At 30.7% G+C, this 23,310-nt stretch overlaps 1 protein-coding gene across 1 annotated transcript; it reads left to right on the top strand.

Annotated features, from left to right (window-relative positions):
• The first annotated feature begins 4,022 nt into the window (after positions 1-4,022).
• LOC127698510 (nucleolar protein dao-5-like) lies at positions 4,023-9,071 on the top strand. Its single transcript, XM_052202022.1, has 5 exons — positions 4,023-4,034; positions 4,563-4,714; positions 7,218-7,452; positions 8,126-8,209; positions 8,662-9,071. The coding sequence occupies exons 2-5, from the start codon at positions 4,658-4,660 to the stop codon at positions 8,751-8,753; spliced, it is 468 nt and encodes a 155-aa protein (XP_052057982.1). The 5' UTR covers positions 4,023-4,034; positions 4,563-4,657; the 3' UTR covers positions 8,754-9,071.
• Positions 9,072-23,310: the final 14,239 nt, after the last annotated feature.

Genomic DNA, 23,310 nt, shown 5'->3' with positions numbered 1-23,310 from the left:
TAGAGTGTTATAGGTTTTTCACACTTTTTTTCATTATGTTTGAAGATATTGATTGACAATTGGTATATAGTTTTATCATGACAAGTTACAGATCAATTTCAAATTTTTGTTTTGGTCTGATAATTTTGTAAAGAGTTATGGTCCTTGTTATTGTTATTTATGAATTAAAAAAAACAAGAAGTAGGTTTAATCAGATTACTTTACATTGCTTAGAAAAGTTTGATATACAAATTTTACATTCACTAATTCTTTAGTGTATGATATATAACATATATTTAACAAACTTATATTGCAGAAAAAAACTTTAAAATTGTCAGTTAGCAATTTTAAGGTTGATTGAAGACAATTTTTTGTTTTTCAAACAAATAAGTTTGTTTTTTCTTCTATATTTTGACAAAATTAACATTTCACATAGTGAAATCTTTTTTAAGTTTTTTGCCTAGTCTGTAAATTTTTTTTATAAAATGACTACCTTGATATGTAGTCCATAATTATGATCATTATAAGAAAACCACTTTCTCTTATGGTTGTGGCACCTTATCTATTTCTCACATGAAGAGATATGACACTGCACAGAGTGTGATATGAAAAATTGGCTAATCTAATAGGCTTATCCAGCATTAGGAAACTATATTGCCACATTTCTATTGGCTATTCATTAGGTCATTGATGACTTTCAAAGGAGAAAACAATGTGCATTTCCTCCATGGCAAAAGGTGATATGTGATTTCTTCAATGATATACAAAACACTCACAAATTTTCACCTGAAAATCTTATTTTTGTCAAATTTTTATGACATTCTGAAGCGTTTAGAAAATTTTGAAATGTCTCATGTTGAAGTTTGACACTGGAACAGTACATGTGGTGTCATACTGGTATGTGCAAAAGACTAGATCAACTGGACACAGACTTTTCTATTTAACCCAAATAGAATGTTTACGATAAGTGAAATAGGTTTAATACGTGAGAATTGGGTATTGCTTGATATCAACTCTCGTTGTTTAATTTAAATAGTAATAATAAACTAGCCACAGGTTTGTTTATTATTATTATATTGAAATTAAATAACTCAAGTTGATAGCAAGTGATATCAAATTCTCAGTTGTTATGAAAACTATAATTATATATTAATTATCATAGAAATTGTAGTGTATGAATTTTCAATGCCAATATTTATTTTAAAAACAGCTCTGTAATAATAAGATTGTTACAATATATCAAAATTCAGTCTGTTTCTTTTGGTCAAACTAAACTTCTTCATAGATATTTTTAGCTTTTCTCATCACTTGGCGTCCGTCGTCCGTCGTCGTCGTCGTCCGTCGTCGTTTGCTTTTTACAAAAATCTTCTCCTCTGAAACCACTGGGCCAAATTTTACCAAACTTGGCCACAATCATCATTAGGGTATCTAGTTTAAAAAATGTGTCCGATGACCCCGCCAACCAACCAAGATGGCCGTCATGGCTAAAAATAGAACATAGGGGTAAAATGTAGATTTTGGCTTATATCTCTGAAACCAAAGCATTTAGAGTAAATCTGACATGTGGTAAAACTGATTATCAGGTCAAGATCTATCTGCCCTGAAATTTTCAGACAAATCTGACAACCTGTTGTTGGGTTGCTGCCCCTGAATTGGTAATTATAAGGAAATTTTGCAGTTTTTTGTTATTATCTTGAATATTATTATAGATAGAGATAAACTGTAAACAGCAATAATGTTCAACAAAGTAAGATCTACAAATAAGTTGTCATGACCAAAATTGTCAGTCGACCCCTTTAGGAGTTATTGCCCTTAATAGTCAATTTTTAACAATTTTTCGTAAACTTTTGTAATCTTTTGCAAAAATCTTCTTCTCTGAAACTACTGAGACAAATTTAACAATACTTGGCCATAATCATTATTAGGGTATTTAGTTTAAAAAAATTGTCCGATGACCCCGCCTTCCAACCATCATGGCCAACTTGGTTAAAAATAGAACATAGGGGTAAAATGCAGTTTTTTGTTTATATCTCTGAAACTAAAGCATTTAGAGGAAATCTGACAGGTGGCAAAAATGTTCATCAGATTTAGATTTATCTGCCCTGAAATTTTCGGACGAATCGGACAACCCGTTTTTGGGTTGCTGCCCCTGAGTTAGTAATTTTACAAAAAATTTGCAGTTTTTTGTTATTATCTTAGATATCATTATAATATCTAATATCTAATACTATTAATTATGATTTTAACCTTATTTTACATGATTTCCAAAGCATCAGTAAATACAGGTGAGCGACACTGGCCCTTGAGAGCCTCTAGTTATTGTACTTACAAAATAGAAATTAACACGGAAAAAATACAGACTGACTTCTGATTGTTTGTATTACCTGTCAAGATCATCAAGATTAGGAAAATGCTACCATTCATCCTTATTTGTGTGATTTTTGTGGATTTTGTTGGTATAGGTGATCCACAAATTATAATGTTCAACGATAAAGGATTTCCTATTTCATGCATTATTTGTAAAATCCACGAAAATTAAGAATCTATGAAAAAGCTATTTTTTCTAAATCAGCAAAAATAATTCCATAGTAAGTCTTAAATGCATTGTTTGTTTTTTGGGGTTTTTTTTCATTCACAAATTATATCCAAAAACATTTCCTACAATAATATCTTGATGGTCAAGACAAGAGGAAAGAATGCATATATAATCAGATTCTTAATCATCATTTCTCTCAATATAGACGGAAACAAAGCAATGATGGAAAGCATGATGGGGGCAAATCGTGGTTTGGAAACAAAAAAGAAAAAGAAAAACCTCCAAAAGACCAAAAATCAAAGACGTAATTATATTTTTAAATTCATATCTTGAAAATTGTTTGCACATCTAAACTTGGCTTACATTGAGTGGTCTGGTGAGTAATGTTCACTTAATGTCTTAGGTAATATTTGTGTATTGAATCCTAATGAACATGCTATTATTTCCGGTTAAAGTTGTCTTTAAGTTATAAGTATTTCATGTGATATATATTTAATGAGTACATTAGCGTGAATACTGCAAACAAACTAATTTTTGTGTTAAGCCCTTTCTAGCCAACTTTATAATGATTTATTATCGTGATTTTTTTTTTATATTTATATAAAGGAAGACCCAATTTAACATACTCATGACGATTTATATTCACTTTATTTTTCTACTCATGAAAATAAAATTGCTCCCCAAAATTAGTATTATATAACTACTACATGTATTATTACTGGTTGGAATCGTGCGACATAAGAACAAAATTAGAGGGAATTTCTTAAAATCATTTGCTAGTTGTGTTTGCTTTTACCATATAGCCAAAGAGCATAATTTTTTTAATTGTCATAAATATTAAATGCTACATTAACATTGTTATTAATGCTGCTTTTAATAACTTACAATAACTTTTATGATAATTTTTGATACACATGTTTATATTCAGTTTTACTCACAATAATTTCATTTTCTTCAGAAATATGTATGTAATTTAACATGGTTGACATGAAACTACTTACAATTTATTGCAACAGAAATCCTTCAGAGTAGTTTGTCTTTAAGCTGAAATAGAAATGGATTTTTTATGAATTTTAAAATTTGCACTATTTTAAATTTAAAAACCAAAGAAAGAATTCTATATTAATTAACAAGATTATGCATATAAAAATTCTTGCATCAACCAGTAAAATTAAACCTAACTTTAGATGTCTTTAATGGAAAATAGATACTTCAGAAAGGTAATGAGTTCTTGCTCCCTCTGTGGTTATTCCAAATGACTCCATGCTTCCATTAGAACAGTTTCCTTTTATAGGCAACCAAAATAATTCTTAAGAAATGTATACCTTATGATGAATCTCCTTCCAGTTTATTTGGTAAGCTTCCTTTTGGAAAAAAGACAGTCAAGGCAGAACCTGAAAAGAAAGAAGATGTTAAAGTAGAGAAAGATCCTCCATCAGAAACTAAAGAAAACACACCTAATAAAGAAAATACAGAGCCAGAGGTCAAGGAGGAGCCAGTGAAAAAGAGGAACCTAAAGGTTTATTTTTACATAAAACAAAAAATAGTTGTGATTTAGTTAGTAATTATTTTACATGGTGGAAAAGTTGTTAAAGGGCTTAATTAATCCTTTAGATTTTCACATTATAGAGGTGTTTTAAATTTGTCATTTATTATTATTTGGTTTTTTTCTTAAAACCATATTTGCAGACAACATAGAAAATCTTTGGAAAGTTAGATGATATATTCTTTTCCATCAGTGATATTGTGTGAAAATGTGCTCGCCTGAAACCGAATATAATGCATATTTTGAATTATCGACATCCCATTCCTTTTGGTCTTAAAATTACATGTGTACACTTAAATTGCAACTCGGCACTCCTTCAAAGTCTGCTTGTCATATTGTTTGTCATGCAATGTCCAGATTTAGAAAGTGCACACATTAACTTGACAGTACATCAAATGTATTTTCAGTTGCATGCATATTTTCCTTCTATATATACTCAATATGAATTCCTATAGGTGAATGAAAGTGTTAATACTTGCTGCATAATATATTATTCTGTAGAAGAGAAAACCCAACCAGAGCCAGAGAAAAAAGATGAAGACAAACAACCAAAGAAGGCTTTGAGGCCTCCTGGTGGTGGAATACGTCTCGGTGTTATGGGTGGTGATATGTTGGCTCAGCTGAGACAAAAACAACAGAACAGAAAATTGGTGGTAAGTAAAATAGTAAAACAAGGCATTGAGGCTACTATTAGAAGGTATAGGCCTAGATGATATGTAGGCTTAACTTAAACACAGACAATAGAACAGAAAATCTGTGGTAACAGTAATAAAACAAATGTTGAGACTGAAGTATGGTAGTTAAATGAAGAAGACATTGAGACTTCCAATAGAATATATAGGTTTGGATGTTATCGATGATGGTATATTCTTTCTACTTAAACAAAAGACAGCAAGCAGAAATATTAGGTCAACTGTACAAGGTTTCCTTTGTGTAAGCAGGGCAGAACAGGTGCTCAAATTTGGTAAAAGTGACATAAATTAAAAAAAAAAAGTAAGATGTTAAATGAAAAAATAGTTTTGCATTAAATTTTAAGCAGTGACTTTGAAACAATTAGCACCACCACTACAGAAATATCTACAGTACAGCATATATAATGTATATAACCATATCAGACCACAGAAATATCTACAGTACAGCATATATAATGTATATAGCCATATCAGACCACAGAAATATCTACAGTACAGCATATATAATGTATATAGCCAAATCAGACCACAGAAATATCTACAGTACAGCATATATAATGTTTATAGCCATATCAGACAACAGAAATATCTACAGTACAGCATATATAATGTATATAGCAATATCAGACCACAGAAATATCTACAGTACAGCATATATAATGTATATAGCCATATCAGACCACAGAAATATCTACAGTACAGCATAGATATTTAATGTAATAAAAATATGCTATATTCGATGTGGTAAGTAAAATAGTAAAACAAGGTATTGAGGCTTCTATTAGAAGGTATAGGCCTAGGTGATATGTAGGCTTAACTTAAACACAGACAATAGAACAGAAAATCTGTGGTAACAGTAATAAAACAAATGTTGAGACTGAAGTATGGTAGTTAAATGAAGAAGACATTGAGACTTCCGATCGAATATATAGTTGGGATGTTATCGATGATGGTATATTCTTTCTACTTAAACAAAAGACAGCAAGCAGAAATATAAGGTCAACTGTACAAGGTTTCCTTTGTGTAAGCAGGGCAGAACAGGTGCTCAAATTTGGTAAAAGTGACATAAATTAAAAAAAAAAAGTAAGATGTTAAATGAAAAAATAGTTTTGCATTAAATTTTAAGCAGTGACTTTGAAACAATTAGCACCACCACTACAGAAATATCTACAGTACAGCATATATAATGTATATAACCATATCAGACCACAGAAATATCTACAGTACAGCATATATAATGTATATAGCCATATCAGACCACAGAAATATCTACAGTACAGCATATATAATGTATATAGCTAAATCAGACCACAGAAATATCTACAGTACAGCATATATAATGTTTATAGCCATATCAGACCACAGAAATATCTACAGTACAGCATATATAATGTATATAGCCATATCAGACCACAGAAATATCTACAGTACAGCATATATAATGTATATAGCCATATCAGACCACAGAAATATCTACAGTACAGCATAGATATTTAATGTAATAAAAATATGGTATATTCGATGTGGTAAGTAAAATAGTAAAACAAGGTATTGAGGCTTCTATTAGAAGGTATAGGCCTAGATGATATGTAGGCCTAACTTAAACACAGACAATAGAACAGAAAATCTGTGGTAACAGTAATAAAACAAATGTTGAGACTGAAGTATGGTAGTTAAATGAAGAAGACATTGAGACTTCCAATCGAATATATAGGTTTGGATGTTATCGATGATGGTATATTCTTTCTACTTAAACAAAAGACAGCAAGCAGAAATATTAGGTCAACTGTACAAGGTTTCCTTTGTGTAAGCAGGGCAGAACAGGTGCTCAAATTTGGTAAAAGTGACATAAATTAAAAAAAAAAAGTAAGATGTTAAATGAAAAAAAATAGTTTAGCATTAAATTTTAAGCAGTGACTTTGAAACAATTAGCACCACCACTACAGAAATATCTACAGTACAGCATATATAATGTATATAACCATATCAGACCACAGAAATATCTACAGTACAGCATATATAATGTATATAGCCATATCAGACCACAGAAATATCTACAGTACAGCATATATAATGTATATAGCCATATCAGACCACAGAAATATCTACAGTACAGCATATATAATGTATATAGCCATATCAGACCACAGAAATATCTACAGTACAGCATATATAATGTATATAGCCATATCAGACCACAGAAATATCTACAGTACAGCATATATAATGTATTTAGCCATATCAGACCACAGAAATATCTACAGTACAGCATATATAATGTATATAGCCATATCAGACCACAGAAATATCTACAGTACAGCATATATAATGTATATAGCCATATCAGACCACAGAAATATCTACAGTACAGCATATATAATGTATATAGCCATATCAGTTTATCAATAATAACCAAGTATTGAAACTTTTTATGCTTTTGAAATGTAAATTAAATTTTTTGTAGGATAAAACTCCGAGTGAAGAAACTAAGGAAAAGGAAGCAGTAAAGCCACCAAAGACAGAAACAGCAGTATCACCCAAGCCTTCAGAAACAAAGGATGACACGAAATCCAAGGAGAAAACTCCAATATCTGTCTTAAAGCTGGTACATGACCAGAACAGACCAAAACCAGCTCCTCGTCCAAACAGTAACAGTAGCAGGACATCGACTGCTTCCAGGACTTCCACAATTGGGGAAGGTAACTGGACACACCATTCTTATACATATAGAATGTATAATATTATTAATAGAATTTGAATTTGATTTTATAAGGAATTCAATTTCCACAATTAAGGATCTAGAAATACTTCAAAAAGGATATTGAAAATGATATGCTACAGTTACTTTTATTCCAATGTGGAAACCACGTTTGACAGACAAAACATTTTTGTTTATTACTGTGAAACTATTTTCTTTAGAAAGTAATAACATAGCTTGTGTATGTCTTTTAAAGAAATTTACAGAAATTACTAAAAGTTCCTTAAATATCAACAGAAACTGGACAGTTTTTAAGGGTCTTAACTTTCGTCTTCCCTCAGATTAAATCTATAACAGAAGATTTCAATGTCATTGCATGTGTTATGATAGTATTTATTGTGTGTAAATAATATTGTCTGCCTTTCCATATCTAAGCCTGTATGTTTTCTCAGAGTTTCATTCTTTTCAAATGGTTTAATTGCACGTGGAACAGATTCTTTCAGAAAAACTTCTATGAATTCTTTTTATTTTCATATTATACATATGTTTTCATTTAATTTAACTATACATCTACATTTTAGGAAGAGTAACCAGAGTTTTCAGAAGACATTTAAATAAAGGCAATGATTAATTATTTGTATTTTACATATATTCAAGATGATTATATCTTTTAGATGGAGAAACTAAAGGTCAAAAACCTGCTCCAAAACCACGCCCTAATCCACCTCCAAAACCCAGGGGAAGTGTCAAGAGTGATGGTAAGTTACACTCACAGGTCTGACTCTATCCCTGAAATTCATTACCTAAAATTTTAGACAAGAATGAAAATAGACTCTAAGGTCCTAAATTTTATGTGTTAAAAAGATTTCTTAAAATCAGAATATTTGTTAAACTAATTTAGTTCACCAGGATATCATATTGTGAATTATATTCATGGAGTGCTTATGTTGGCTTAATTCACTTGTTAAATGAAATCTTCTGAAATAAAAACTGCCAATATACTATGAAAATCATGTGGAATTTAATTTTACAAATAGGATTATTGTACTTGGTGTTTATCTGCTAATTCCAAAATGTGATATAAAATTTTAAAAGATGGCAGCCTCATTTTGACTTTGTGTGTTCTCTAGACTTTAAAAATAATATTGTAAACATTCAGATGGTTTTATGTATGTTTCTAGAAAGCTAAAATAACATTGGCTACTTATAGATGGAGAGATTGAAAATTCTGGACCAGTTCTTAAAACACGCCCAAATCTTCTTCCAAAACCTCGGGCAAATGTCAAAAGTGACCGTAATTAACAAGGCCCTTTGTGAACCCTATAACAAACCACAGTCAAGTCCACTGCTTAAACTTATGTTAATGCCAGATTTATTGATGTCATGTAAAATGAAAGTACACTATTCAAGCACTTCATTGAATGATTTAACTGAGTGATGTCAGATGATAAGACAAAAGTCTATGTAATTCACTGCAGAATATCACAGCAGAATGCACCAAACGAATCTCTGTTATATGTGCACTGCAAGTATTTATAACCACAAGCACCAAAACCCAAATACGTTCGGTTAAATATTTTTCACAGCAGGTTTAATGTAATAATAACAAGAATTACTGTGGATTCATTATTATTCGTGGGATACTAATTTTCTTGGATTTTTTGGGTAAAGAAGAACCACAAATTTGAATGTTGAATGAAGTACAAATTTTCTGAAGGCTTGTATGAAGACTTTGGCAAAACAACAAAATCAAATATCCATGGAAATACAATTTTTTCTCAATCCATGAAAATTGGTATCTACAAAAATAAATGAACCCACATTAGATAAAAAGATAACTAACAGTGATATATCTTAAAAAGTGTTTAATAATTAATAAATTGTAATGTTTTTTACGAATTCTTTAGATATAAGTGATACATGTAAGTATCAGAAGTTCCTAGGTTTACCTACTATCAAAGCTTTCAGACATCAAAATAGGCTTTTTTTTGTTTGCTATCACAGCTTTCTTCTTACAGTTAGAAAATAAATTCTATGTCCTGTCAATCTTTATATGAGCCCCTGGTTTGAGGGAAGGGAGAGGGGTGTATGTTTTGTAAGGGAACCTAATAAAGTTTCTAAAACTAAATTTAGTGATTCTAGCATAGTTAGAAGTATTTTAATCAAGAGCAGATTTGAAAAAATCAATTTCATGTCTCAAAAAAAAAGAAGCCTGTATTTAATTTCAAACCCTTGTTTATGAATGAAATAGAACCGGATATCAACGTTGATTGGTCGATATATTTCAAGACAGTCTCACTAATTAGAGACAAGAAGCAACAAGAAGAAAAAAGTTAGCGGCAAGAAAGTTTATATACTATTTAAACAATACATTTATAGAAAAGACAATTAATTACAGTTGATTATTTTCTGTTTTATAAAGTTTAAGATAATGTTATATTTAGTAGCACTACGTACTTCTTGATGCTTCTTGACGCTTCTTGTCTGTAATTAGTGAGACCCTTTCAAGATGTCAAACTTGCCGAGAATGAAAGTAGAATGTGATATGGATTTTAGACTCAGAAAGATCGTTGATCATAGTAAGGCACACGCAAATGTAGAAAAACTGTTTATATATTACTGTATATTGGTACGGATGTCTGGAAATGTATAAAATCAGCGAAAAACTATGGTGTACCATTTGGTTCAAAAGGTATTTTTATCGGTTAACCGCTACTTTTATCGGTTAACCGCTATTTCTATCGGTTAACCGCTAATTTTATCGGCTAACCGCTAGTTTTATTGCTTAATCAATTCTAATTATCGTCTTTGCACAAAATAACTTATTATTTTAAATGAGTAAGTGATTGATGGACACAGATTATCGCTAAACCTGGAAATACAGTAATGTGGATTGCTTACGCCTCCCATATATCTATTTTTGGTTCAATCACTCCCACCCAAGTTATAGAATTGTAAATTGACAAACGCACACAAGTTTCTAGTGTTGAACACGTGACAATTCTTTATAGCACATAACACTTTATTGTACATCAGCAATTTTTATTTTATTTTATTTTACACTTCTAATATTACAAAATGTATTGGAGTTTATGGATTAATATAAAGTTTTAAATTCCAAAACTTAGTGGAAAAACATGAAAATGCTCATTTATCAAATAGAGGTACTTGTATAAATTCCACTCCTACAAATCTTTATTAATGATAATTCGATTGATGATACCGTGTGTAATGAAGACGAGAAATGTAATCTTCTAACATGCACATATATTTGTCTTATTTCCAAATTAGAAAAGGAAAACTGTCCTCTTCCATATTTCTCACACAGACATGAAACGATATCTATGATACATTTTCTATATTATTGAATTAAGTTAATACTAAATGCTTTCATTCAATAATTTTTAAATAAGCACTTGAACAATGTACCTTTGGTTATAATTGTATTATTGCAAATGTTATTGAAATTTGAAAAAGGTAGTTTTAGCATCCACTTTCCGATTTATGTCCGATATATGTTACAAGTTGTGGTGGTATAAAGTAATGGAGAGAGTTATCTAATAAGAAAGTATAACTTTATTTAATAACGAGAAACAAAATTTTATGAATGTTCGTCAAAATTCCGCCTAAAATGACAAACTGTGCATCAACTCATAACAACGTATATAACTGCTTCTTTTTTTTTAAAGATGTTGTAATTAAGCTTTAGCTACTTCGATTTTTTGTGTTTTTTGTGTGACTTTCCTTAGTTATTTGATAACGTTGGATATAGATTCTTCAATAAAAAAAGAATGAAAGAATATGGAGTTTAATGTAACTTGTTAAATAGTTTATGAGCTACCTACAAAAGAGCCCTCAAAGAGCGAAAATAAAAAATAAACCATCTGTATTTGGTCATTTCCCGCTGAAGTCTTTCAAGAATACTTAGACTAATTTATTTCATATACAATGTATATATTTAAACTAATGACATATTTGATTAACTTATTTTCTTAGTAGACATTTTGCTGATGATGTTTGGACCAGCAGCTCGGTCTTAATACACTGCCAATTAAACCAGTTGTTGACCATGACTTGAATAAGCTGGACGAATGGTTAAGGAAATGTTTTTTTTTAAATTTAAATAAGACTGAGAACATAGTAGTTACTAATTTTACTTTCCAGATCTAAACTTTATGCAATATAGCCAGGACATTCCAATTGCTAAGTCATATAAACATTCGGTTGTAACATTTGACACTGAAATGGAACACTCATAATATATATTGAATTATTAATTGACCCACCAGCTTCTCCCTCTTCCCCTCTTCTCCCACCCTCATTTGTACATGTAGTTCTTGGCATAATTCTGGCGTTTATAATTTGATGACCTGATAAGCCAAAATATTTAAAGTAAAAACATTTGTGATACTATGAATTTACGTAAAAATTGTACACCAAGGTTCAAGTTAAATTGCAAGATATTTTATTATTTATAATCTTATTTTGTGCATATTTTTAGTTTTTTTATTTGAAAAAAAAATCATGAATTAAAAACAATATCTAATATACTCAGGGTTTTCTTATTGAATAATAAAACTGAAAACATCTGCATTAGAATCAAAATAAAATAGGGAAGGTCATGATGTAACTTCAAGGCAATCCTTCCTCGGGATATTACTTACTAATGACACAATCAATTAAGTTTATCAAATTGATCATTTCCAGCTACTTAGATGGTAGAGTTTATATTCCCCCAAACATTCACCGTCTTGAAACGTCTTGAAGATAAAACAAATACAACAGGCTGGATTAAATGAATTAAAATGTAATTTCACCTGGTAGACCAATCATATCACAGTGTGGTTCAGTAATTGAACTTACCGGCCATGTTATAAGGTTTTATTTTGATGTTGAGTTAGAGTCACGATTGCAAATTTATTTTCTGTAACTCATACAAAGCCTTTTTCTGCAACTGTGATAAGAGTGTTCATTGCCAATCTCAGAAAAGATCCGTCTGAAGTAAATTTGATAAATTTAAAAACACTTACCGTTATCTTGATGATATTTTTGCTTTAAATAATAAAAAAAAAATGATTGTAATTATTCTAGATTTGAATAATTATATTTCAATTTCACACGGGAAACTCTTACTATACAAAAAAAAGAAACGATTTTTTGTTCTTGATTGTTAATTTTCCTTTTTTTGATGGCGAAGTTCCTTTGGACTCCGATTACTGTGTGTATTTTTCACAAAATGTTCGCTATATGCCGGTGTCTGCAGTCGGATTTGAGGGTTCAATTAACGTAATTTATGTATAATTGATAATAAAATTGAAAAATGTGGACTCAAATCAGCTGCATTAAAATCTAAAAGAAACCCGGACCATTTGTTAAAAAACTTGGACGTTTTGAATATTGCTCTCGAAAAAACACGGACAATGTGAAATGCTAAATTTGAAGTAAAACAGTGCTCAAAATGGGGGTTACTAAAAAGCGGAAAAGGAATACGGAACGGAAACGGAAAACAGAAACAGAGTAATACATGTAAGAATGTAGACATGTCAGGTTTAGGACTTTGTGTCAACTGTTCGGACTCCTTGTTTTTTTTAACGATACAGGGTAAAATATTTCCCCATATCACCCTCTTTTCATTGCATATAAGACTTCAATATCTCATACCCCAAGGGTGACTGGGGAATAGAAATATGGTCACCATTGGTCTTCCTCCAACGGGCAGTAAAACCCTCGTCAAAGTGGGGGCGTCCGTTTGGCTGTGCGGGATATACAAATTTGCAGCCACGTCCGGTCAGAATGGAGACGTTTAATCCGAAGCCTCGTGTAAAGAGAGTGCCACGCTCTTTGCACGTTAAGAACCCTTGCAACAACTCTTTGAGGGGTCCGTAGGTGACCTGTTGCAAGGTTAAATTTCTGGCCCTATCCAGTATACCCTCATTTCCCGTGGTAGTCTAAATTTCTCCGACCTTAATCCCGGACGCCTCTATTACAGAACCTACCTATTGTATTTATTGTTAATTTGTTCTCGTCCAGAATATGCATGAAATATTTGCCACTGGACGTTAAGCAACCAACAATCAATCAATCAATATCTCATAAAAGGTCTTTAACCAAATTCAAGCCGATTCTAGATTTCTTTTCTTACGATTTGAGAGCCAAATATTGCCTATGCTAATTAAGGTAAAAGTCCAAGTCAGCCTATTCCCGCTTTAAAAAAAAAATTCTCGAAAAGGAGTTCCATTACTTATCTTATTTTTAGCTGACTTTTCCTTAAACTAATGCTCTTCTGATTTATAGTACTAGTATCAAATTTTAATTCCAGATATTTGTTTAATTTCACCTAACTCCAGTATTAAGATAAAAGATTTTAAAGCATAAAGTATTGAAATAATTGGCATGCGATGATGAGACTTTGTTTTTAAAATATTGATTGTACGTAATCTAATGGCGTAAACCACTTGCAATTGTTCCAGTGGTTCATCTATTTTAAATTCTACTTGTGACCATGAACGTACGTCGTAAAGGAGCGGGGATGCAATTCAATGAAGTCTGTTTGACTTTTCTTATTTAAAAAGTAAATCATAAAGATATTGGATAAACGTCAATAACACAGTAACCCAACAACACAAAAAAGATCTACAGACGGCCTGAAAAGATGGATATTCGCCTCGATTCTAGATAGGTTGTGAAGTAATACATTTTTTGGGAAAATGCTTTTCATCATTTTTCTTTCAAATTGTTTCTTTATTAATTGCTTTCAATTAGGGTTAGTGATGTGGCGATCTTGTTGTGTTGTTCTACATTGGCGATTTTCCCTCTATCCTTTCTTGTATAATGGAAAGAAAATTAAGAGAAACCCGATGGGACAATGAACTATGAACTACAACCGATCAGGAAACCTGGGAATTAGACATAGAAACTTGGATACACTTATTTTTATGTTAAACTTGACAAAATCAATCACTATATACAAAGTCTTTCTCAAACAATTATAATACGGAAGTACGCTGTTACTGTCGGAAAAGTATTACCATATTTTTTATGCTCTTCTGGACTATAATATCAATAAACACGAATTGGTGTGAGAAAAACTGGCGGAAAGTCAGTACACGGATATACGATTTGCACAGTGTCTTTCTCAAGTTAGCAGTAGTCATGTTTTAGAGTTTCTAAAAATCAAATTGTCCACAGTGCTTTGAATGTCATGCCGCTTAATTCTTCTCCGAAATTTCAATCCCATTCAAGTAGCCGTAAATTTCATTTTACAATAGTACAATTGAAAATAGTGTCACTCATTCAGTTTGCTGTTTTAAGCATTACTATGATTGAAAACATTAACATAGACATGTATTTATATTCATTTACACTAAAGGAATGTTGAAATTTTGAAAATTACTCCTATATGATATATATTTATATTGGTAGATTGTAAAGATTGTAGTGCTATAGAAAGATAACTGAAAAATCATTATTCTCTACATGTTCTTTTTTTATGACGAAAAAAGACACTTTATTTTACGCTACGCATCTGATCGTTTGTATGTTTATTCTGGCAAACACCTGATTATCCATAATATCATTAATATGTAGACTAAATAACAACTTACCAAGGACAGTGCCTTGAGGTACCCCACAATCCACGTATGGTGGACCATTTTGATTTTGTCAAATTTACCATAACTTTTTGCTTGCGGTAGCATAGGAATGAGTCAATCCAACAAAGTGGCCCGAGAACACAGTTATTTCGTAGTGCATTTCTTTTAGACAATAAATTCAAATTAAAATTTTTTTAACATGTAATTTCATCCCCTTACTTAATATTTCATGCATAAAATATCAAGAAATAAATTGGGAAAGTGTATCAAAAAAAAATGCAAGTTATACACTGTTCACACTAGGGACTATATTTGTAGACAACGAAAACCAAAGGACGATAACTGTGTCCTTGGACCTATTAGGATAGAAAGACTTGACCAATTTTAATAAAACTTTGCATGACCTAAGCTTAGGCAATTATAAGATAGTTGGCCAAGTTTCATGGCCATAGGATATATATTATAGAAACTAGGGCCATTTTAATATTGAAATTTGGTGGTTTATTTTTGACGTTTAAATCAAATATTTTCAACTGTCAAGATTTTGGCCTAAAAAATTTAAATATTGCAAAAATTTGCTTTTAAAATACTCTTGAATTTAATATAATAAGTATTAAAAGCAACGGAACACTCATTTGATTTATCAGATTTATTACAGTTATTCAAAAGTCAAATTTATATGAGCCTGTGCCTGAAAATAGAGATTTTTGAATTAAGGGAAGCCTTACATAAACATGCATTTTTTTCAACCAATTTGAAGTTTTTGAAGTTTTTTAACCATACATTATTCTTCCATATATATTAAATGTACTTTAAATGTAAAGAAAAGTTACAAAAAGCATACCACATGAGTATAAAATGGTCTTAGGCCATGTAAGACTGAGAATTATTTAGAGTCGATTTAGGCCGTAGCCCATATTTACATATAAAAATGCACACAGAGGCTATAAGAAATTGAAATTTGTTACTTTTTGCTCATTTCTATGCTAAGATGTCATGATACAAGAAGTCTAATTGCAAAAGGACTCTTGAATTCAACTTTTTTTTGCAGACAGTATGGTCTGATGACCAGTTTTTCACTTTTCAATGGAAAACTTGCATGTAGTTTTAGTCTCATTTGGCATATATTTGAACCACTTACTATCCTAAAGAAGAAAATTATGATAGCATATGAAATGAATAGGGTGTACTGATCATTGTAAAGTGGTTTTTTTTACAGATTTAGTGAAATATTTGTGATGGACTACAGATTTTATGTACAAAGCTCTTCACATTTCACATACATCAAACAGGCCGTTTAACCAGGGACATAAATACAAATATTCTGCACATTTTTTCTGTGATAATCTACTTTTCTCTAGATTCCGAGTTCACAAATGGTTAATTAAATTTGATTTAAGCATAGAAACACAAATATCAGGAACATAAAAAGCTGTCAGATAGAAAGTCAGCATGGCTCTTAGGCATAAAATGGAAACTGCTTTAAAATGCCTATTTTAGCCGTATAATGCCAAAATGGGACATTTTAACAGAATTTCTGTCAAACAAAGATGTAAATCCTTTACTTTTATTGAGTTTGACAAATTGAAACCAGCAAACCATTCAGGAAAGTTGCCAAAGTACAGAATCTACATTTACGGAATTCATCTCTTAGGATAGAAAGACTTGACCAATTTTCATAAAACTTTGCATGACCTAAGCTTGGGCAATTATAAGATAGTTGGCCAAGTTTCATGGCCATAGGATATATATTATAGAAACTAGGGCCATTTTAATATTGAAATTTGGTGGTTTATTTTTGACGTTTAAATCAAATATTTTCAACTGTCAAGATTTTGGCCTAAAAAATTTAAATATTGCAAAAATTTGCTTTTAAAATACTCTTGAATTTAATATAATAAGTATTAAAAGCAACGGAACACTCATTTGATTTATCAGATTTATTACAGTTATTCAAAAGTCAAATTTATATGAGCCTGTGCCTGAAAATAGAGATTTTTGAATTAAGGGAAGCCTTACATAAACATGCATTTTTTTCAACCAATTTGAAGTTTTTGAAGTTTTTTAACCATACATTATTCTTCCATATATATTAAATGTACTTTAAATGTAAAGAAAAGTTACAAAAAGCATACCACATGAGTATAAAATGGTCTTAGGCCATGTAAGACTGAGAATTATTTAGAGTCGATTTAGGCCGTAGCCCATATTTACATATAAAAATGCACACAGAGGCTATAAGAAATTGAAATTTGTTACTTTTTGCTCATTTCTATGCTAAGATGTCATGATACAAGAAGTCTAATTGCAAAAGGACTCTTGAATTCAACTTTTTTTTGCAGACAGTATGGTCTGATGACCAGTTTTTCACTTTTCAATGGAAAACTTGCATGTAGTTTTAGTCTCATTTGGCATATATTTGAACCACTTACTATCCTAAAGAAGAAAATTATGATAGCATATGAAATGAATAGGGTGTACTGATCATTGTAAAGTGTTTTTTTTTACAGATTTAGTGAAATATTTGTGATGGACTACAGATTTTATGTACAAAGCTCTTCACATTTCACATACATCAAACAGGCCGTTTAACCAGGGACATAAATACAAATATTCTGCACATTTTTTCTGTGATAATCTACTTTTCTCTAGATTCCGAGTTCACAAATGGTTAATTAAATTTGATTTAAGCATAGAAACACAAATATCAGGAACATAAAAAGCTGTCAGATAGAAAGTCAGCATGGCTCTTAGGCATAAAATGGAAACTGCTTTAAAATGCCTATTTTAGCCGTATAATGCCAAAATGGGACATTTTAACAGAATTTCTGTCAAACAAAGATGTAAATCCTTTACTTTTATTGAGTTTGACAAATTGAAACCAGCAAACCATTCAGGAAAGTTGCCAAAGTACAGAATCTACATTTACGGAATTCATCTCTTAGGATAGAAAGACTTGACCAATTTTAATAAAACTTTGCATGACCTAAGCTTAGGCAATTATAAGATAGTTGGCCAAGTTTCATGGCCATAGGATATATATTATAGAAACTAGGGCCATTTTAATATTGAAATTTGGTGGTTTATTTTTGACGTTTAAATCAAATATTTTCAACTGTCAAGATTTTGGCCTAAAAAATTTAAATATTGCAAAAATTTGCTTTTAAAATACTCTTGAATTTAATATAATAAGTATTAAAAGCAACGGAACACTCATTTGATTTATCAGATTTATTACAGTTATTCAAAAGTCAAATTTATATGAGCCTGTGCCTGAAAATAGAGATTTTTGAATTAAGGGAAGCCTTACATAAACATGCATTTTTTTCAACCAATTTGAAGTTTTTGAAGTTTTTTAACCATACATTATTCTTCCATATATATTAAATGTACTTTAAATGTAAAGAAAAGTTACAAAAAGCATACCACATGAGTATAAAATGGTCTTAGGCCATGTAAGACTGAGAATTATTTAGAGTCGATTTAGGCCGTAGCCCATATTTACATATAAAAATGCACACAGAGGCTATAAGAAATTGAAATTTGTTACTTTTTGCTCATTTCTATGCTAAGATGTCATGATACAAGAAGTCTAATTGCAAAAGGACTCTTGAATTCAACTTTTTTTTGCAGACAGTATGGTCTGATGACCAGTTTTTCACTTTTCAATGGAAAACTTGCATGTAGTTTTAGTCTCATTTGGCATATATTTGAACCACTTACTATCCTAAAGAAGAAAATTATGATAGCATATGAAATGAATAGGGTGTACTGATCATTGTAAAGTGGTTTTTTTTACAGATTTAGTGAAATATTTGTGATGGACTACAGATTTTATGTACAAAGCTCTTCACATTTCACATACATCAAACAGGCCGTTTAACCAGGGACATAAATACAAATATTCTGCACATTTTTTCTGTGATAATCTACTTTTCTCTAGATTCCGAGTTCACAAATGGTTAATTAAATTTGATTTAAGCATAGAAACACAAATATCAGGAACATAAAAAGCTGTCAGATAGAAAGTCAGCATGGCTCTTAGGCATAAAATGGAAACTGCTTTAAAATGCCTATTTTAGCCGTATAATGCCAAAATGGGACATTTTAACAGAATTTCTGTCAAACAAAGATGTAAATCCTTTACTTTTATTGAGTTTGACAAATTGAAACCAGCAAACCATTCAGGAAAGTTGCCAAAGTACAGAATCTACATTTACGGAATTCATCTCTTAGGATAGAAAGACTTGACCAATTTTAATAAAACTTTGCATGACCTAAGCTTGGGCAATTATAAGATAGTTGGCCAAGTTTCATGGCCATAGGATATATATTATAGAAACTAGGGCCATTTTAATATTGAAATTTGGTGGTTTATTTTTGACGTTTAAATCAAATATTTTCAACTGTCAAGATTTTGGCCTAAAAAATTTAAATATTGCAAAAATTTGCTTTTAAAATACTCTTGAATTTAATATAATAAGTATTAAAAGCAACGGAACACTCATTTGATTTATCAGATTTATTACAGTTATTCAAAAGTCAAATTTATATGAGCCTGTGCCTGAAAATAGAGATTTTTGAATTAAGGGAAGCCTTACATAAACATGCATTTTTTTCAACCAATTTGAAGTTTTTGAAGTTTTTTAACCATACATTATTCTTCCATATATATTAAATGTACTTTAAATGTAAAGAAAAGTTACAAAAAGCATACCACATGAGTATAAAATGGTCTTAGGCCATGTAAGACTGAGAATTATTTAGAGTCGATTTAGGCCGTAGCCCATATTTACATATAAAAATGCACACAGAGGCTATAAGAAATTGAAATTTGTTACTTTTTGCTCATTTCTATGCTAAGATGTCATGATACAAGAAGTCTAATTGCAAAAGGACTCTTGAATTCAACTTTTTTTTGCAGACAGTATGGTCTGATGACCAGTTTTTCACTTTTCAATGGAAAACTTGCATGTAGTTTTAGTCTCATTTGGCATATATTTGAACCACTTACTATCCTAAAGAAGAAAATTATGATAGCATATGAAATGAATAGGGTGTACTGATCATTGTAAAGTGGTTTTTTTTACAGATTTAGTGAAATATTTGTGATGGACTACAGATTTTATGTACAAAGCTCTTCACATTTCACATACATCAAACAGGCCGTTTAACCAGGGACATAAATACAAATATTCTGCACATTTTTTCTGTGATAATCTACTTTTCTCTAGATTCCGAGTTCACAAATGGTTAATTAAATTTGATTTAAGCATAGAAACACAAATATCAGGAACATAAAAAGCTGTCAGATAGAAAGTCAGCATGGCTCTTAGGCATAAAATGGAAACTGCTTTAAAATGCCTATTTTAGCCGTATAATGCCAAAATGGGACATTTTAACAGAATTTCTGTCAAACAAAGATGTAAATCCTTTACTTTTATTGAGTTTGACAAATTGAAACCAGCAAACCATTCAGGAAAGTTGCCAAAGTACAGAATCTACATTTACGGAATTCATCTCTTAGGATAGAAAGACTTGACCAATTTTAATAAAACTTTGCATGACCTAAGCTTGGGCAATTATAAGATAGTTGGCCAAGTTTCATGGCCATAGGATATATATTATAGAAACTAGGGCCATTTTAATATTGAAATTTGGTGGTTTATTTTTGACGTTTAAATCAAATATTTTCAACTGTCAAGATTTTGGCCTAAAAAATTTAAATATTGCAAAAATTTGCTTTTAAAATACTCTTGAATTTAATATAATAAGTATTAAAAGCAACGGAACACTCATTTGATTTATCAGATTTATTACAGTTATTCAAAAGTCAAATTTATATGAGCCTGTGCCTGAAAATAGAGATTTTTGAATTAAGGGAAGCCTTACATAAACATGCATTTTTTTCAACCAATTTGAAGTTTTTGAAGTTTTTTAACCATACATTATTCTTCCATATATATTAAATGTACTTTAAATGTAAAGAAAAGTTACAAAAAGCATACCACATGAGTATAAAATGGTCTTAGGCCATGTAAGACTGAGAATTATTTAGAGTCGATTTAGGCCGTAGCCCATATTTACATATAAAAATGCACACAGAGGCTATAAGAAATTGAAATTTGTTACTTTTTGCTCATTTCTATGCTAAGATGTCATGATACAAGAAGTCTAATTGCAAAAGGACTCTTGAATTCAACTTTTTTTTGCAGACAGTATGGTCTGATGACCAGTTTTTCACTTTTCAATGGAAAACTTGCATGTAGTTTTAGTCTCATTTGGCATATATTTGAACCACTTACTATCCTAAAGAAGAAAATTATGATAGCATATGAAATGAATAGGGTGTACTGATCATTGTAAAGTGTTTTTTTTTACAGATTTAGTGAAATATTTGTGATGGACTACAGATTTTATGTACAAAGCTCTTCACATTTCACATACATCAAACAGGCCGTTTAACCAGGGACATAAATACAAATATTCTGCACATTTTTTCTGTGATAATCTACTTTTCTCTAGATTCCGAGTTCACAAATGGTTAATTAAATTTGATTTAAGCATAGAAACACAAATATCAGGAACATAAAAAGCTGTCAGATAGAAAGTCAGCATGGCTCTTAGGCATAAAATGGAAACTGCTTTAAAATGCCTATTTTAGCCGTATAATGCCAAAATGGGACATTTTAACAGAATTTCTGTCAAACAAAGATGTAAATCCTTTACTTTTATTGAGTTTGACAAATTGAAACCAGCAAACCATTCAGGAAAGTTGCCAAAGTACAGAATCTACATTTACGGAATTCATCTCTTAGGATAGAAAGACTTGACCAATTTTAATAAAACTTTGCATGACCTAAGCTTAGGCAATTATAAGATAGTTGGCCAAGTTTCATGGCCATAGGATATATATTATAGAAACTAGGGCCATTTTAATATTGAAATTTGGTGGTTTATTTTTGACGTTTAAATCAAATATTTTCAACTGTCAAGATTTTGGCCTAAAAAATTTAAATATTGCAAAAATTTGCTTTTAAAATACTCTTGAATTTAATATAATAAGTATTAAAAGCAACGGAACACTCATTTGATTTATCAGATTTATTACAGTTATTCAAAAGTCAAATTTATATGAGCCTGTGCCTGAAAATAGAGATTTTTGAATTAAGGGAAGCCTTACATAAACATGCATTTTTTTCAACCAATTTGAAGTTTTTGAAGTTTTTTAACCATACATTATTCTTCCATATATATTAAATGTACTTTAAATGTAAAGAAAAGTTACAAAAAGCATACCACATGAGTATAAAATGGTCTTAGGCCATGTAAGACTGAGAATTATTTAGAGTCGATTTAGGCCGTAGCCCATATTTACATATAAAAATGCACACAGAGGCTATAAGAAATTGAAATTTGTTACTTTTTGCTCATTTCTATGCTAAGATGTCATGATACAAGAAGTCTAATTGCAAAAGGACTCTTGAATTCAACTTTTTTTTGCAGACAGTATGGTCTGATGACCAGTTTTTTACTTTTCAATGGAAAACTTGCATGTAGTTTTAGTCTCATTTGGCATATATTTGAACCACTTACTATCCTAAAGAAGAAAATTATGATAGCATATGAAATGAATAGGGTGTACTGATCATTGTAAAGTGGTTTTTTTTACAGATTTAGTGAAATATTTGTGATGGACTACAGATTTTATGTACAAAGCTCTTCACATTTCACATACATCAAACAGGCCGTTTAACCAGGGACATAAATACAAATATTCTGCACATTTTTTCTGTGATAATCTACTTTTCTCTAGATTCCGAGTTCACAAATGGTTAATTAAATTTGATTTAAGCATAGAAACACAAATATCAGGAACATAAAAAGCTGTCAGATAGAAAGTCAGCATGGCTCTTAGGCATAAAATGGAAACTGCTTTAAAATGCCTATTTTAGCCGTATAATGCCAAAATGGGACATTTTAACAGAATTTCTGTCAAACAAAGATGTAAATCCTTTACTTTTATTGAGTTTGACAAATTGAAACCAGCAAACCATTCAGGAAAGTTGCCAAAGTACAGAATCTACATTTACGGAATTCATCTCTTAGGCCCGAGAACACAGTTATTTCGTAGTGCATTTCTTTTAGACAATAAATTCAAATTAAAAGAATCGCACCTGCTCTATCTCAAAAAGATTTTTACAGTGTAGTGTACTACTATTGATACAAATAATATCAAAATTATAGAAACTTCTACCAGCTCTAAC

The sequence above is a fragment of the Mytilus californianus genome, unplaced genomic scaffold (assembly GCF_021869535.1).
Source record: "Mytilus californianus isolate M0D057914Y unplaced genomic scaffold, xbMytCali1.0.p SCAF_4, whole genome shotgun sequence".
Lineage (NCBI taxonomy): Eukaryota > Metazoa > Mollusca > Bivalvia > Mytilida > Mytilidae > Mytilus > Mytilus californianus.
This window is presented reverse-complemented; position numbering and strand designations above follow the sequence as displayed.

What these genes read in the sequence shown, in the direction of transcription:
- LOC127698510 (XM_052202022.1), top strand. Translation starts at nt 4,658, where the DNA reads ATGGGTGGTGATATGTTGGCTCAGCTGAGACAAAAACAACAGAACAGA. An exon ending in AACAGAACAGAAAATTGGTG is followed by an intron (nt 4,715 to 7,217) that starts GTAAGTAAAATA and finishes AATTTTTTGTAG; the next exon opens with GATAAAACTCCGAGTGAAGA. An exon ending in GACTTCCACAATTGGGGAAG is followed by an intron (nt 7,453 to 8,125) that starts GTAACTGGACAC and finishes TATATCTTTTAG; the next exon opens with ATGGAGAAACTAAAGGTCAA.